Source organism: Pseudopipra pipra, chromosome 1 (assembly GCF_036250125.1).
Source record: "Pseudopipra pipra isolate bDixPip1 chromosome 1, bDixPip1.hap1, whole genome shotgun sequence".
NCBI classification, from domain to species: domain Eukaryota; kingdom Metazoa; phylum Chordata; class Aves; order Passeriformes; family Pipridae; genus Pseudopipra; species Pseudopipra pipra.
Window position 1 is genome coordinate 108,754,741 of NC_087549.1, and position 13,675 is coordinate 108,768,415.

A 13,675-nucleotide genomic window follows, 5' to 3' on the forward strand; every position below is an offset into this window, starting at 1 on the left:
GAAACTAAACTGAGACTATCAGTGCATTTTCTATCTGCCATCCAAGAGACTGCCAACTTGTATTTTGGTATGAACCAGCAACAGTCAGAAGAGGGTTCATTCAAATGCTGTTTATACATTTGACCCAGGTCTCAGTCATTTTCATTTCCAAGTACATTTTAGTAATATCTTAACTCAGTCTCAGAAATCCAGACACGAGCCTGACTCTTCCAAACTCTAGGCCAAGGTCCTCTCAAAGTTTGCCTCAGTTGCTGGGCGTTCCATTTCAAGTACCTTGCGTGGACCTGACCTTCAGAAGGTGAATACTCACCACTTTCTAAATACACAACACTCAAAGCATCCTCCAACCAGACTAATAAAAAGTAAGGCACTCAAAAATTGTTAGTTACTTTTGAAAATCTTGCCCATAACTAGAACAGACTGATTGACAAGAAAAACACAGGTAACCATAAAAAGATCCATGTGTTGCTGTGTTCAACGTACTTACAGTGTAAACTTTATTCCCATTCATAGTGACATAGTTAATGGCAAAAGGGTTTGCCCTTTATATCCAGTAACCATATTTTACTCTATATCTCTAGAGAGCAGGAGTCTGTATAAGCAATGAGAGAGGAGAAAAAGAGTTGATGGATTACCAGTTTTTCTTCTGGTAGTGAATTCAGCTGTCTGGAATTGTGAACGTTAGTACAAGAGGAAACGAGATAGTTATCTTTTGTCAAAACTGTGATATAACAAATGTTAATATAATCTCAAAGGGAGGTGCAGTTCAGAATATCTTTTTTAAAAAGATAAAACATATCCTGAAACAAAGGCTGCTTTTAACTATGTGTAAACAGTCTTTGATCAATCAACTGAATCCTTAGAAAGGGATGATATATTGTAAAATACAACACAACACCCCTACAACAGTTGGGTAAGTGCTTAAACTTTGCTCACAGAAAGGATGCTAGTAGTTGTTAAGGGAGACCCAACCAAAATTATTAGAATGTAACTTGTTTGTTTTTTTTTTTTTAATTAATTAGCACAGTCCTCTCCTGGAAACTGCAATCAGTACAGATTAAAATGTATCAGTACTACTGCATTATAAATGCATCAGACATCAGATAGAAATTCCTCCTGAGGGTTGTCTTCAGGTTTCATGGCTTTTTGCTTCCTCTGCTGCATCCTCAGACAAACCTGTAAAGCAGAAAGAAGATGCTTAAAAATTCAGTGTACTCGGCAATTACATGCACTATATTGTTGATTCCATCAGTTTGTGAAAGCCTTGGTTATAACTGGAGGAAACAATTTATTACACGCAAAACAGGATAAAAACGGATAACTTGCAAATTCAAGCACTCACAAGTTCAGAAAATATAAAAACTTGAGACAAAAGAGGCGATTTCACATCAGCTCTTTTATACATATCATAGATGATAACAATCCAAGTTATAAAATCATAAATTACTTTTGCATCAGGAAAAAATGACAGAACAACTGGACATATGATCTGAGACACAGTTACTCCAACCTCCTTGCATTTTTCCTGTCCCTTTTTCTGGGTAGAACTCATAATACAAATTGCAAAACAATAGAAAATTGACTCCATAAACTCATTAGTAAGGATATACTTTGTGTATATATATGTATATGTACACATATATATATATGTATGTATATATATACATGAGTATTAGCTTTTGTGTATTTGTTAATCAGAGGACATCAGCACCCTCAGAAATCAGATCCTATAAACAAAGACACAGAATACCTCAGTCATGTTAATTTGCCTCTTGAAAAGCATGATTAATACACACATATCATTGAGTCACAGAAAGTTCATTTGTAGATCAGAATGTACTTTTGAGCCTTGAAAACCAAAAGTTCAAAGAAAATCAGTTACCGTGACAGAAGCACCAAAGACAGCTGAAAAACCCCAACTTTCCTGGAGTTATTATTCATGTAGTTAGAGGGGAAAAAAAAACAACACAAACAATGACACATTTAAAGGGAGAGATGGTATTTGATCACGGTGGCAGAAGGGAGGAGAAAGGATCATTTTCTGTAGTCATAAATTGTTCACACTAAGCATGATGGTGTAAGGTTTAAAAATGCTCAGGTTAAACAATTAGGCAATGGAAGAAACTACCCAGGGAAGTGGCTGAGTCAAGGATATGAGAAGATTGCAGAAATAGGGTAGATGAAATCTAGTGGGGATTAGTGAAAAGGAAGATACACAGGTTTTGAATTGGATGACCTAAAGGATCTTCTCCAATCCTATCATTTATGCTGCTATGATTCATCCTAAGGAGAACATTTTGGACTCATATGAATTACTGGCTGAGTTTCCTGGATACTATTGTACATTAGTCTACTCTAAAGCATGCATAAAACTAAGTCAAAGTTGGCTTTGAAGTGTTTGATCTGCAATATCCAATACTTCCAGTCTCTTTTTCATACAGTGACTCAGAAAAAGGGCTGTTATAACAAGACAAAAGTTATTTTGAGTTCAGATTAAGTTAGAGAAGGGAGGCACCCTCTTCTTCAGCTATTCCCACCTAAAAGAGGAAAAAAACCCACCCCATCTCATGGCCTAATGGTTAGTATTGCTATGTCTAGAACTGCCATAAAACAGCTTTAGAACAAACTACTGCTTAATAGTAACTGTTTTTCATAAAATTTTGGATCCAGAACTAAATGTTCCAAATGACCAAAGTTAATAGCTTTTTTATTTTTTGTTAACAAAAGATGACAGATCTTTCCCAGCACCTTCAAGACATATTTCTGAAAATCATAATTCTCTTTTTAAGAATGCCCATTTACTCACTGCTAATAATTTTCTTTATCATTATAAATTGCTTGAGGAAATGCATACAGCTTCCTTTTTCTTAGTATTTAATCTTCATTCCATGAACACAATCCAAAGGGGTTTTCAGAAGTCTAAGAAAGTAACAGTGTATTGCTTATTCCAAACAAACTAACCCAGTTTAGTTGGAGTGCAGAATGGATTAGTGTAAAATCATTAACTTTAGTGCAGTGCAGAAGATTGATCACCACAATGGACAAGCTACAAACTTTCCTACACTGCCTAAAAGAGAGAAACAGGACTTGACTGGTATTCTGTATCACTTTTTATAAGCTAATAAACTGAGAGTGAGCCTCTCCATTGCCTCCCCAAGTCACCAATGAGTCACTGATCCCTGCAAACATAATTTTAAAATGCTCAGATTTTTGTATCTGAAAGTGGAGTGATGGTAGCTGAATGAGCAGGAAGCATGGACTGACTCATTCACTAAAGAATTGTGTAAAACAAATAAATTTGTTTTTCATTTAGGAAGTAATGTGACTGAGAGAAAGGACTTCATTCAGTAAACTTTGCTTTGTCCTAAGGGACCATATACATCACAGGATGGATAATGTGAAACAACCATTTCCATCACTCTTAACATGCCCCCTGCTAACTGCGACTAACATGACAAACCCAACCTATATGAAGCTATCAACTGCTAAATTTCTAACTGCCACAAAATAACAGGGTAGAAGGGGCAGCTCTAATCTTGGGGAAAGAGGAGGGTCTATTCCCACAAAACTTACAAAAACCTTGCTTAAATCTTCCTTTTGTCATTCTGACTTACTAGTGAGTGTAGAAGCCTTGTAACACAACGGAGTTAATAAGGAGATAACAATGACAAAGGCAACATTTACCAAGTGTCTACACAGAGGTTTTTTAATTACCTTTTAAACAACTTTTTAAACAAGTTCTTGTGCATTCATGCCTCTAGGCATTAGCCCTCAAGAGCAATCTATACTTTCTTTAGGTCTTTCTCCTGATTCCTATTTGGAAAATGCACGATACATATGAAACGTTTCTAATATAAAGTCATCAAATTTGAACATCAGGAAAAATGTCCAGTGAGATGACCAAAATTTCCCAAAGCACACAGTTGCTTCTTCTACTGACCCCAGTCACACACACACATACTATAAATACAATTTGCACACGCACACATACTCCCTGTACACAAACAGCTGGAATAAACACATTGCCTAAGAAACAAGGAGCTGCCGAGATACCAAATCTAGCTTACATATAGAGATATTAAGGAGAAAAAGAGGAATGGGATGCTAGTTAGTTTGAAGCAATGTAGAGCTCTGTAAGCAGCACTCTAATAACAGTGTTTTAAGTTCCCTTTAGGAACCAAAAAAAAGAAATCAAAAAATGATTACAGAGAAAATGGAATATGGTTGGAGGATGACTGGCTGTTTAAAAAGCAGTTACCTACCTAAAATGATGTCATTGATCATTACTGTAGGAAGTGTAATTTCAATGAAGCCAAAATTTTGGAGGAAAAAATGCTTATTTTCTCCAAATATCTGGCTTATCACAATCACCTATCAAACCCTAGACATTTTTCTAGGAAAGCTTGCAAAGTTTTTGAGAAATGGTTGTTTTCATTTAGAGATGACCACAAGAAGTCACAAATTACACATTTGAGCTGGAACAAATATTTCTTTCCAGGAAGTAAATCCCTAAAAATTAGTTTGCTTTTCAGTGACCAAACCTCCCTTCTTTCTAATTAGCTATCAGCCTTTGTCAGGGTGGTAAATTAATTCAGTGGCTTCTAAGGGAAATATGCACAATACAAATCTAAAACTTAATTAATTATGGCCACACAAATGCCAGTGCTTCAATTTATTCTTCGTCATGCCTATATCATCCCATTCACTGAAACCCATAATCCTATTAAGCCTTTCAGAAATGTTGGGTCTTTAATAATTTGCTGTCAGAAAAAAAAATATTGGACCATGCATATTGAGATTAGACAGATTATAATGTATTAAAGACAGGGTCTTTTTTTGTGTGGAGGTAACTCTTCTCTTTTTCCTGGGGAGAAGTAATGCCATAGTAGTCAGTCTTTTGCCTGCTTGATTCGTTGTGCTGTTTTGTTGACATCCCAGACAGATGACCAGCCAGCTGACTATTAACAAATCCTTTATCTTCAATCACCATGCCAGATAGGCAAAACTCCAGGGGTAGGTTAGCTTTAGGGCAAGATTTTCCACTATTTTCATATGAATGGCAGTGAATCCCACTCTGGGGAAACAACCACCCAGTGTTTGCCTGCAGGAAGATCTAAGATCCTTCACGGATACAATATATATATTACAGTCAACTTTTACTCCTAGAGGTTGGCTGTGGCTCATAATTGACATCTGAAGACCTACAACCTCCCTGTTAGTATAAGTTCAAGCATTCCTCATCTACGTAACGTAATTTTAGCTAATACCAAGCAAACTTTTCAGATGAGATTATTTTCATTAGAAATATGTAAATACAGGTCAAATAAAGCAGTCAAACTCAGAGGTCAAATTTCTTCCCAACGTGGCAGATCAATTTGACTAAAAAAAAAAAAGTAAATAATTACAGCATTTTTGATATTCTCTAAATCCTTTGAATTTTCATTTCCCACTGAAGTATTGCAAATAAACTTCCTTGAATATAATGTTGGGGTTTTTTTAAAAAATAAGATAGCAGATATGAAGTCTAAGTGAAATACTTCATTTGAGGAGAAAAATAAAAAAAACTGAAGAAATCATTGAAGATTGTCCCAAAATAACAAATTTTCCAACTTTTTTGCTTCAAGTCAGAACCTAAAAAAAAAAAACCCAAACAACTAGTTATTCACACACCTCTACTCTTGATACTGTGTACCTGTAACTTAAGTCAAAATAATGCAGTTATTCCTTTAATATGCATGATATAATTGTTAGAATGAAGCTTTCAACAAATTTATCTACAATACATCCATGCAAAATATAGGCAGCTTTATCCAACACCATCTTCAGTAAAACATAGAATAAAAAGCATAATAAGTTTATAGGGGGGAAAAAAAACCAGCTTTTTATGGATAAAGAATTTGATACAGACTTGTATTTAGGGCCTGTGCTGTGCTTCTTGTGTGAGTTTATCTCGTATGGCCACATAACAATTCAGTACCTTCATACACAAACATCAGCTTCTCCAGTAGAGACTTCCAAAGTGTTCATTACAGCCTACAGTACACATAAGCCCATGGCTCCTCGGTACCAGAAAGATGTAATAAAATAGAAAAAATTCCAAAAAGAACAGCATAAATAATTGTGTGACTTTGTGGGAAACAGAAAAGAGGAGAGGGAGAGAAACAAAATAGCTAAAGGCAAGCAACATCAGGAATTTTTCAGTACAATGAAGAGATATGAAAGAGGATCAAGAAGATGAAGTCAAGGAAAGGAATATTCAAGGCTGCTTTAATGCCATGTATTCTCCCAAGGGGAGTGGTGGAAGCCACATGGCTTATGACATTTGCAAATTAGTACCACAATGAAGACAACAATCTGGTGGTGTCAGGGAGATGTCAAGCTGATATAATAAGAGTTTTCCATTTCTAACTTCTATTATCGTACAGCAAATCTGAGGTGCTACAAATTCCTAAGCGTTTTGTAATATTCACAGAAACATCAGCTTTTGCTTACTGTCAAGTACTCAGCAACTGAATACTCTTCAGTATGTTGCTCCTAGTTAAAATGGAACATTACAGTGCAAATGATAAAATCATATTCAAGATTTCCATGGATCTTCTGGAAATAACATACAACAGGATTTTACCATTTGATGTCATTTTTCCTTTAGAGTCTTGTGGGAAAAAAGACTTTGGTAGAGAAGCAAGTTTTGGGGGAAAATGTATTTAAAAAAAAACAAAGGAAAAAATACTTTTGTATAATACTTTCCAATCTTGAATTTCACACATTCTTTTTAAGCTACAGTATATGAGGAAAATGCTTTAAGAAGTTTCTCCCTAGTGCAATCTTTTGATAAGTCTCAACATTGGCTTAAAAGCAAAAGAACAATATAAAAAGAGCCTGTACTAAAGTAGCAGATGAAGTGTTTTCTAAATGGTCACTTAACTCCTTTCTATTGCTCACAAAAATCTGTATCTGGTTTTTCTTGTTGTTGTCTTGAGGTTTTTTGGTCCCATTTCCTGCTTTCCCCAAAATTTTTTCTTTGGAAATGCAAAGGTTGACTTTTCAGGGGGGTAGTGTACCATATAATCATAGAATAACCTGAGTTGGAAGGGATCCACAAGGATCATGGTCCAACTACTGTGTAAAAGCAGTTTGTATTTTTTATCTGATATGTATTCTAAACTGTCTTAATACCTTAACATTCTAACGACCTGTAATGTAATTTTCCTTATTTCCACTACTTTTCTACTGCTAACAGTCTTGTCCCGTACAGATGGGAGTAGAGTTACCCCCTGCTACACCCCTGAATATTTCCAGGCATATCGTGGCCATAGGAAGTATAATGGCAATTTCAGTACTAACAACAAAAATTGTAAAGCTACTGAGATTCGATGATCCAATTAAGGATCCTTATGGCCCAAAGGTGAACAACAACTAGAAATCTCTAGGCCCTCCAAGCTCACACCAAGATCAGCAGAACCAGAAGAAGGGCAGCACTTTGTGGGACTGAGCCTTTTAGCACCTCCAGAAAGAGAGTAAAAGCCAACACATCCGCATCTAAGGCTGGAATGATGAAAGTAACAGTTTTAAATGTCTTATGGATTTTCTCATAGGCTCAGGAAGCAATAAAAACTAAGTACAGTCAGACTGCAGGAAACCAATATAGCTTTCATAATTTTTTTGTTACTTTAGGGAAAACATGCTCAACTTTTATAGACAGCCTATTCAGTATTACAAATTTTCAGGAAATGTCACTGCTAAGGGATTCCCACAACAAACACAGGTTACTGTTGAAATTACTGTTTTCTTCAAGGACACTGCTCAAAATAAATTCATGTCAGCTAAACAACATGAATTTACAGTGCAACACGACAAACTCCTTGATCACAGGCTTCTCACAGAATTTGACACTAACAATGTTAGGAAGAGCAAATGATTTAATTCTGGTAGTTATTTAATTTTGACTATTTCCTCATTTACTAGTAAGGTAAGTGCCTGCACAAAGCTAAGAAAGCAAAGACAAACATGCTAAATCAGAAAACAATCTCCAAAAGATCCAATATGGCAAAATACATGAAAATACACTGAAATATAGGGAGAAGGAGGTCTTTTGTTGTGCAATGTTTCAATTTATCAATCACTGCAGCTCTCTCCAGCTTTGGAGGAAGTTTAAACAACATCAGTGGCTTGGAACATTTTAAAACAACATGCCAAATCCCAGCATATTTAAAGAGTATACCACAGATAGTTAAAAAAAAAAAATAAAATCCTTGATTTAAGGTCAGGTACTGTAAACACTTACTGTGGTTTATGGATAAGTAATTCAGTGGAACTTAAGGAGTCCTATAGGAATTCTCAAACATGTAAATGCTTGCAGTAGAGCCTAATTTTCATACTATATGGTTTTTTAGGCTGCCAACAAATTTTCTCTTTTTATTCTGATGAGTAGTATAATATTATCAATTAAATATTATGAGTTAATGCAAATAAATGATCTTTCTTGAAGTATTAAATTCAGATTTCCTTGATAACAATGTTCATTTAGAAGCAAATTTATTTTTATATATATATATTTTACATTTTACTGTGCATGTAACTTGCAAGTAATGTTGATATGGTTTTTTTGTAGAAGATTATAAGTCTAAAAAGAATCTGGTGACATCACTCAAGGAAATACCTAAATCCTATATTACATTTAACTTAATACAATTTTGTTTAAAACTTTGAAGACAGAAAAGCATCTGTTTCCTAAGAAAGTGTTCTCAGAGGAGTCTCTGCTTATACACATGGCATTTCTGATCTCTCACTGCAGGAGAGCTTTACATCAAAGTTCACATAGAGCTCCAAAAGCCCCATTGGAACGTCTCAAGGTGATAGTTTCAGCAAAATTATAGTGAGAGAAATGTTACTGAGAGACATTCTGTTACAGCAAAAGTGAAATATAAATACAGCAGATGAAGATTTATCAAAACGTAAGCACGGTCCCACTGTGCCTGCCCATTATCTGCTTCTGCTAGGATCTTGCAACAAGCTGGATGGTATTGCTTTTCTTCCAATGCATTTGCAGTTTATACATCTTGTTGCTGTAATCAGGTATTGTTTTGGAAGAAAGGCAATATACTTAACATGTAAGATGTTTTGAAAGGAGGTGCGAGATAAGGTATAGATGAGTTTTGTTTTAACCCTTACTTGGAAGGGAAGAGTGTTTTCCAATGTCTCATCCATGAAGTCATGGTTTGCAGCCCATGAAATCACACTAAACATGAAAATAAACATAACTCTTACAGTATTTTCAGTTAAAGGTGCAAAGATATGATCACCTGAAGGAAATGGGCCAGCAGAAATGCATGATTCTGAAAGTGTGAAAGCCATTCCTTCAATGGTACGTGAAGATGAGAAGTTTAATTTAGAGATGATGAACAAGAAAGCAGTAAAACATATGAATGACATGTAACAAAGTTTCAAATACACTGTTTAAAGTAGCACCTACCCTTCTCTCATGCCTTTCATAAGGCAATAAAACTGAAGCACTGTTGAAATAGGTCCATGTATTAACATCTCAATTTAATGGGTTGCTGTAAGGACTACCAAGCAGCTCAAGACAGACGGTTCCATTGGGTATGGTGGAATAGCTTACATTTGACATAGCCAGACCTTTTGCACCCACATGGGAGGATTCAAATTGTGCCATCAGAAATAGTATTTGCCCAAAGTATTCTGTACCTTTTGCCAGCCTGAATTCCTGTGCAGTAGCTTGGAAAAGGATGGCTAGTCATTTTAACAAGTTACAGATTTAAAGAAGAAAGAGCTATTCTCCTATCTATCACTATCATGCATGGGATGACAAGTTAAATGACTTCACGTTTGTAAAACTAAACTGGATCATACTGAGATACTTATCTTCAGAGATGCTGCAACACTGCTTCCCTTTCTAGCCAAGACTGTTTTGAATGACACCAGAGAAATGCTTCTAATACTTCTTTACCTTCCAAATTCCAGGATCAAAATGCTCTCTTCCTTTATTCTTTCTCTTAAATATGATTTAAAAATCCCTTTATATGGCATATGATGCCACCTTCATATGACAATGCCCAGATCTGGCATTTCCAGATTTCAAGCTTCATCTGTTTTTCCAGGTTCTTCCGGGAAAGACAGAAATATATGAGGAATATGATAAAGTATGAATACAGTTCGAAATAAATCACTTTCTTTGTGAGATCTTTCTGTGCCATTTTGACACACTGAGCTCTGTACTGGACTCAATGACACACTGAACTCTATGGTTGGACTTGAGGATCTTAAAAGTCTTTTCCAACTTCTACAGTTCTACAATTAGTGCAATCTATCTAAAACCTTGGGTGTATACTACCAAAAACATGAATAAATAATTGTAATTAACTTACTTAACTGATGGAAATAATACAAGGCTCTACCATATCTTCCTTAAAGGCCCTTGCTCATTTGTCCACAAAGCACATCATCTAGTTTCTTAATCAAATCATGACAGGAACTGGCATTGGGCTTCAGGGTGGGAACAAAAGTGACCCTTAAAGCTCAATGGGATCATGAGTCAACTGAAGTCATGAGTCAACAGCAGCCTGTTGCTGATTGACTTTGCCTCACCAGTAGGTGTTACTTCAGCCATTAATGCAGATTGCTGTATGGCTGCAGGGACGTGCATGCCTGCCAAGATACATAAAAAATATCCAAACCAAACTAAAATCTGCCAGATCCTGAAAATATCATGTAACACCCTGCTCTGTATCTGCAACAGCATCCAAAGTAATGTTTGGGAGAACTGACCATGACCACACCCATCCCCGTGTCTGCAATACAGCCTGAAGGGTTTTCATTGACGGTCATTCCACTTAATCATTCAAAGCGATGCTTGGCTATTTGATTGCTGTGATTTAACACAGTAATAACAATAATCCAGACTATGCTTAAACCACTCATAGTACTTTCAAAACTGTTTATTAGCATTGGCTTCTGCTTTACTAGCTATTTTCAACACCCTTAATACTGAAGTTCCTCCTCTGGCACCTCCAAGAAGGCCAAGACTATATGAAAAAGGCTGCCTTATTTTTTGTTGGATTGAGCAGTTGATAACTGCACTTAACTTCACAGTTTATTTATTTAACCTCAGCTTAGGCTCAAGCCATCTAAAATGCCCTGTGCATTGTAACTTTAGGTCCAAGACAGAACTGCATACAGAACAAAGTCTCTTTCATTTTTCTCTTGAAATGAAATCCAATAGCTCCTCTTCAACCCATGAGTCAACTGCAAGGCCATCATTTAATAATCCCATCCTTTTCTTGCAATCATAGTCTGAAAATTCAGCTCACTATGCTCACCACCTCTGAGCAAAGCATCAGACACACCAGACTGAGGACTTCTGTCAGGCTTTGACTAAATCCTATCTTTGAGCCAACACTTTCCAACTGGCAACCGAGACTCTTTCTGAAGACCTCCAGAAAGGGAAGCTCACTACTGGCAGTCTATTCTGTCATATTCTTTCAACACAAGTAACAATTTTCATGGACTGGAATGAATTCTTCCTTAATGCTTGAATTTCACCCCTCTTAACATTAGAATTCAGAGGAACTGAATGTAAAATTTAAGACTGGTACCTCACTAGAAAGTAACATTTTACTAAGCAGTCATTAGATTTGGACTAAGAAAAGGGCATTTTCCCTTAAAAGTAGGTTTTGTTCAATAGGCAAGGCACAAGAGCAATACACAACATAAAATTATTTGTCTATTAAATATAAAATATCTCACATTTGTTTTCTGGAAAATGTCATCTGTTTAATGTAGGCACTAATATTTTTATCAATGTTTCTATAAAACACAACTTTTCTTGTCTACACAAATCCAGTACGTGAAAGGCAGAAGTATGCATCCTTTCATCTATTCACAATGAGAAAGAACAGCATTTCTCTAGGAGACTTTTTAACTGCAAATCCAATGCTTATAAAAGCAGTGCAATTGAAAGCAGGTGGGATGCAGCACAAGGGTTTCTCATCGTTCTAAGCATACAGTTCAGCTCACTCAAATAATAAAACCTCTATGCTTATTCAGTCTCATACTTCTCTTAAAGCTAGGCCACTTAATCGTGCCAAATAATGTGTTGTCCAACTTGGACTAAACTGAGAACACTAAGCTCATTTTCCTAGCAGAACTGTTCTGTACTTGTACAATTTCTACACTGCAAACAGACATTATCTATAAGAAAACAGAAAATTTTCTGAAGTCAACTCTGTTTCGAATTCCTTAGGTTACTGATGAAAACCTAAAGGATAATATACTTAAGATTAAAACTTAAAAATCATATACCTATATGATCATATATAATTAGGTAATCATGTACACACATATATTCACTCTGCCAAATTCTGAACCCTCACTGTTATTTATATGTGATCTGATAGCTGGAAGACACTCCTTAGACCACTTTCTTTAAAACTGTAAACAGTAGATAGGATCATCCTTTACAGTCATTAAAGATTAACAAGTTACTAACAAAACTTTTACCACATTCATTTTTTGCTAACTTAAAAGTAAGAAGAAGATAAAAGGGTAGTTTGCATCTCATTATGTTGAATTTTAACAGTGAGAAAGAAAAACAAAGAAGATAAAGCAGAGGTTTACATGGTAAATCTGCTCATTGCAGAACATGTTGAAATAAAATAAAGGCCATAAATCAACTCAAAACAGCTGGAAGTATTAAAAAGACCAGGTAACTTTCTGCTGTCTTTCATTCTTCCCACTTCACATTATCTATTTTCCTAATAATCTTCTAAATTTGACTGGTGGCTGGTATCAAACACTAAAATTAGGACTGTAAGAACAGCTGTTTTCTTCAAAATCTGACTTGCCAAAGAGACACCAAAACTTACAAAGGCAGTTCTTCTGAAATCTGCATACAAAACTGAAGTACCAAGAGGCTAGAATAAAGAATCAGAATTTTTTAAGTCTGATTTTCAGTACTTGTACTAGACAAATACATATACATATAGACACTCTGTAACCATAACTCATTTCTGGAAGTGGAATGCTTGCTTTATGGAAAATGTTGGTATTTGATATATCAAAACATGGAAATGTAGCAAATAAAGGAACTTTTCACTAAGTTTCAGAGTGGCAATGTCACCATAAAACAAGTTGGAGTTATGAAGAATAACAGAAATGACAAAGTCTCATTTCCTGTGCTGATTCCTACTCCTGATTTCTGTCAGATTTATATACTTCCTCTCCCATGGTTTGCCCAGCTAAGGCCACTCATGTCTCCTATCATCTCACCTCACAGCACATGTAGCTACCCTTCACATATACTAATTTCTTCCCAAGCAAGAACCACAAATTAGGGTGGTTTTGAGGTAAGGCCGTATTTACACAAACTCACATCAAACACAACAGATAACTTCAATAGATGCATTTTCAGCTTGGTTTCCTACAGTCCATTTGTCTCTCAGAGATATTCACTGAAATGGTGAGAAAACTTTTATGTAAACTAATCCACCACAGTGGAAAAAAATTATATTGATGATTTTCCCTTGATAAAAGTAGCTTTAGATGAGAAATTTTTGAGAACCAAAAACACACTCAAAATCAAAAGCCCACACCATGACATTTAATTACATACTCTACTAGGAAAACAGTCCATAAGGAAGCACTTCTAAATGAGAGGCTG

General features: G+C 35.7%; 1 protein-coding gene across 3 annotated transcripts in view; it reads right to left on the reverse strand.

The window, feature by feature from the left end:
- Positions 1–473: 473 nt before the first annotated feature.
- BBS9 (Bardet-Biedl syndrome 9) overlaps positions 474–13,675 on the reverse strand; it is a 280,340-nt gene continuing 267,138 nt past the window's right edge. For all 3 annotated transcript variants that reach the window (XM_064670331.1, XM_064670327.1, XM_064670315.1), the window contains one exon: positions 474–1,176. In XM_064670331.1, coding sequence (XP_064526401.1) covers positions 1,130–1,176 — 47 coding nt within the window. In that variant the 3' untranslated portion in view covers positions 474–1,129. The remainder of the gene's footprint in view (positions 1,177–13,675) is intronic.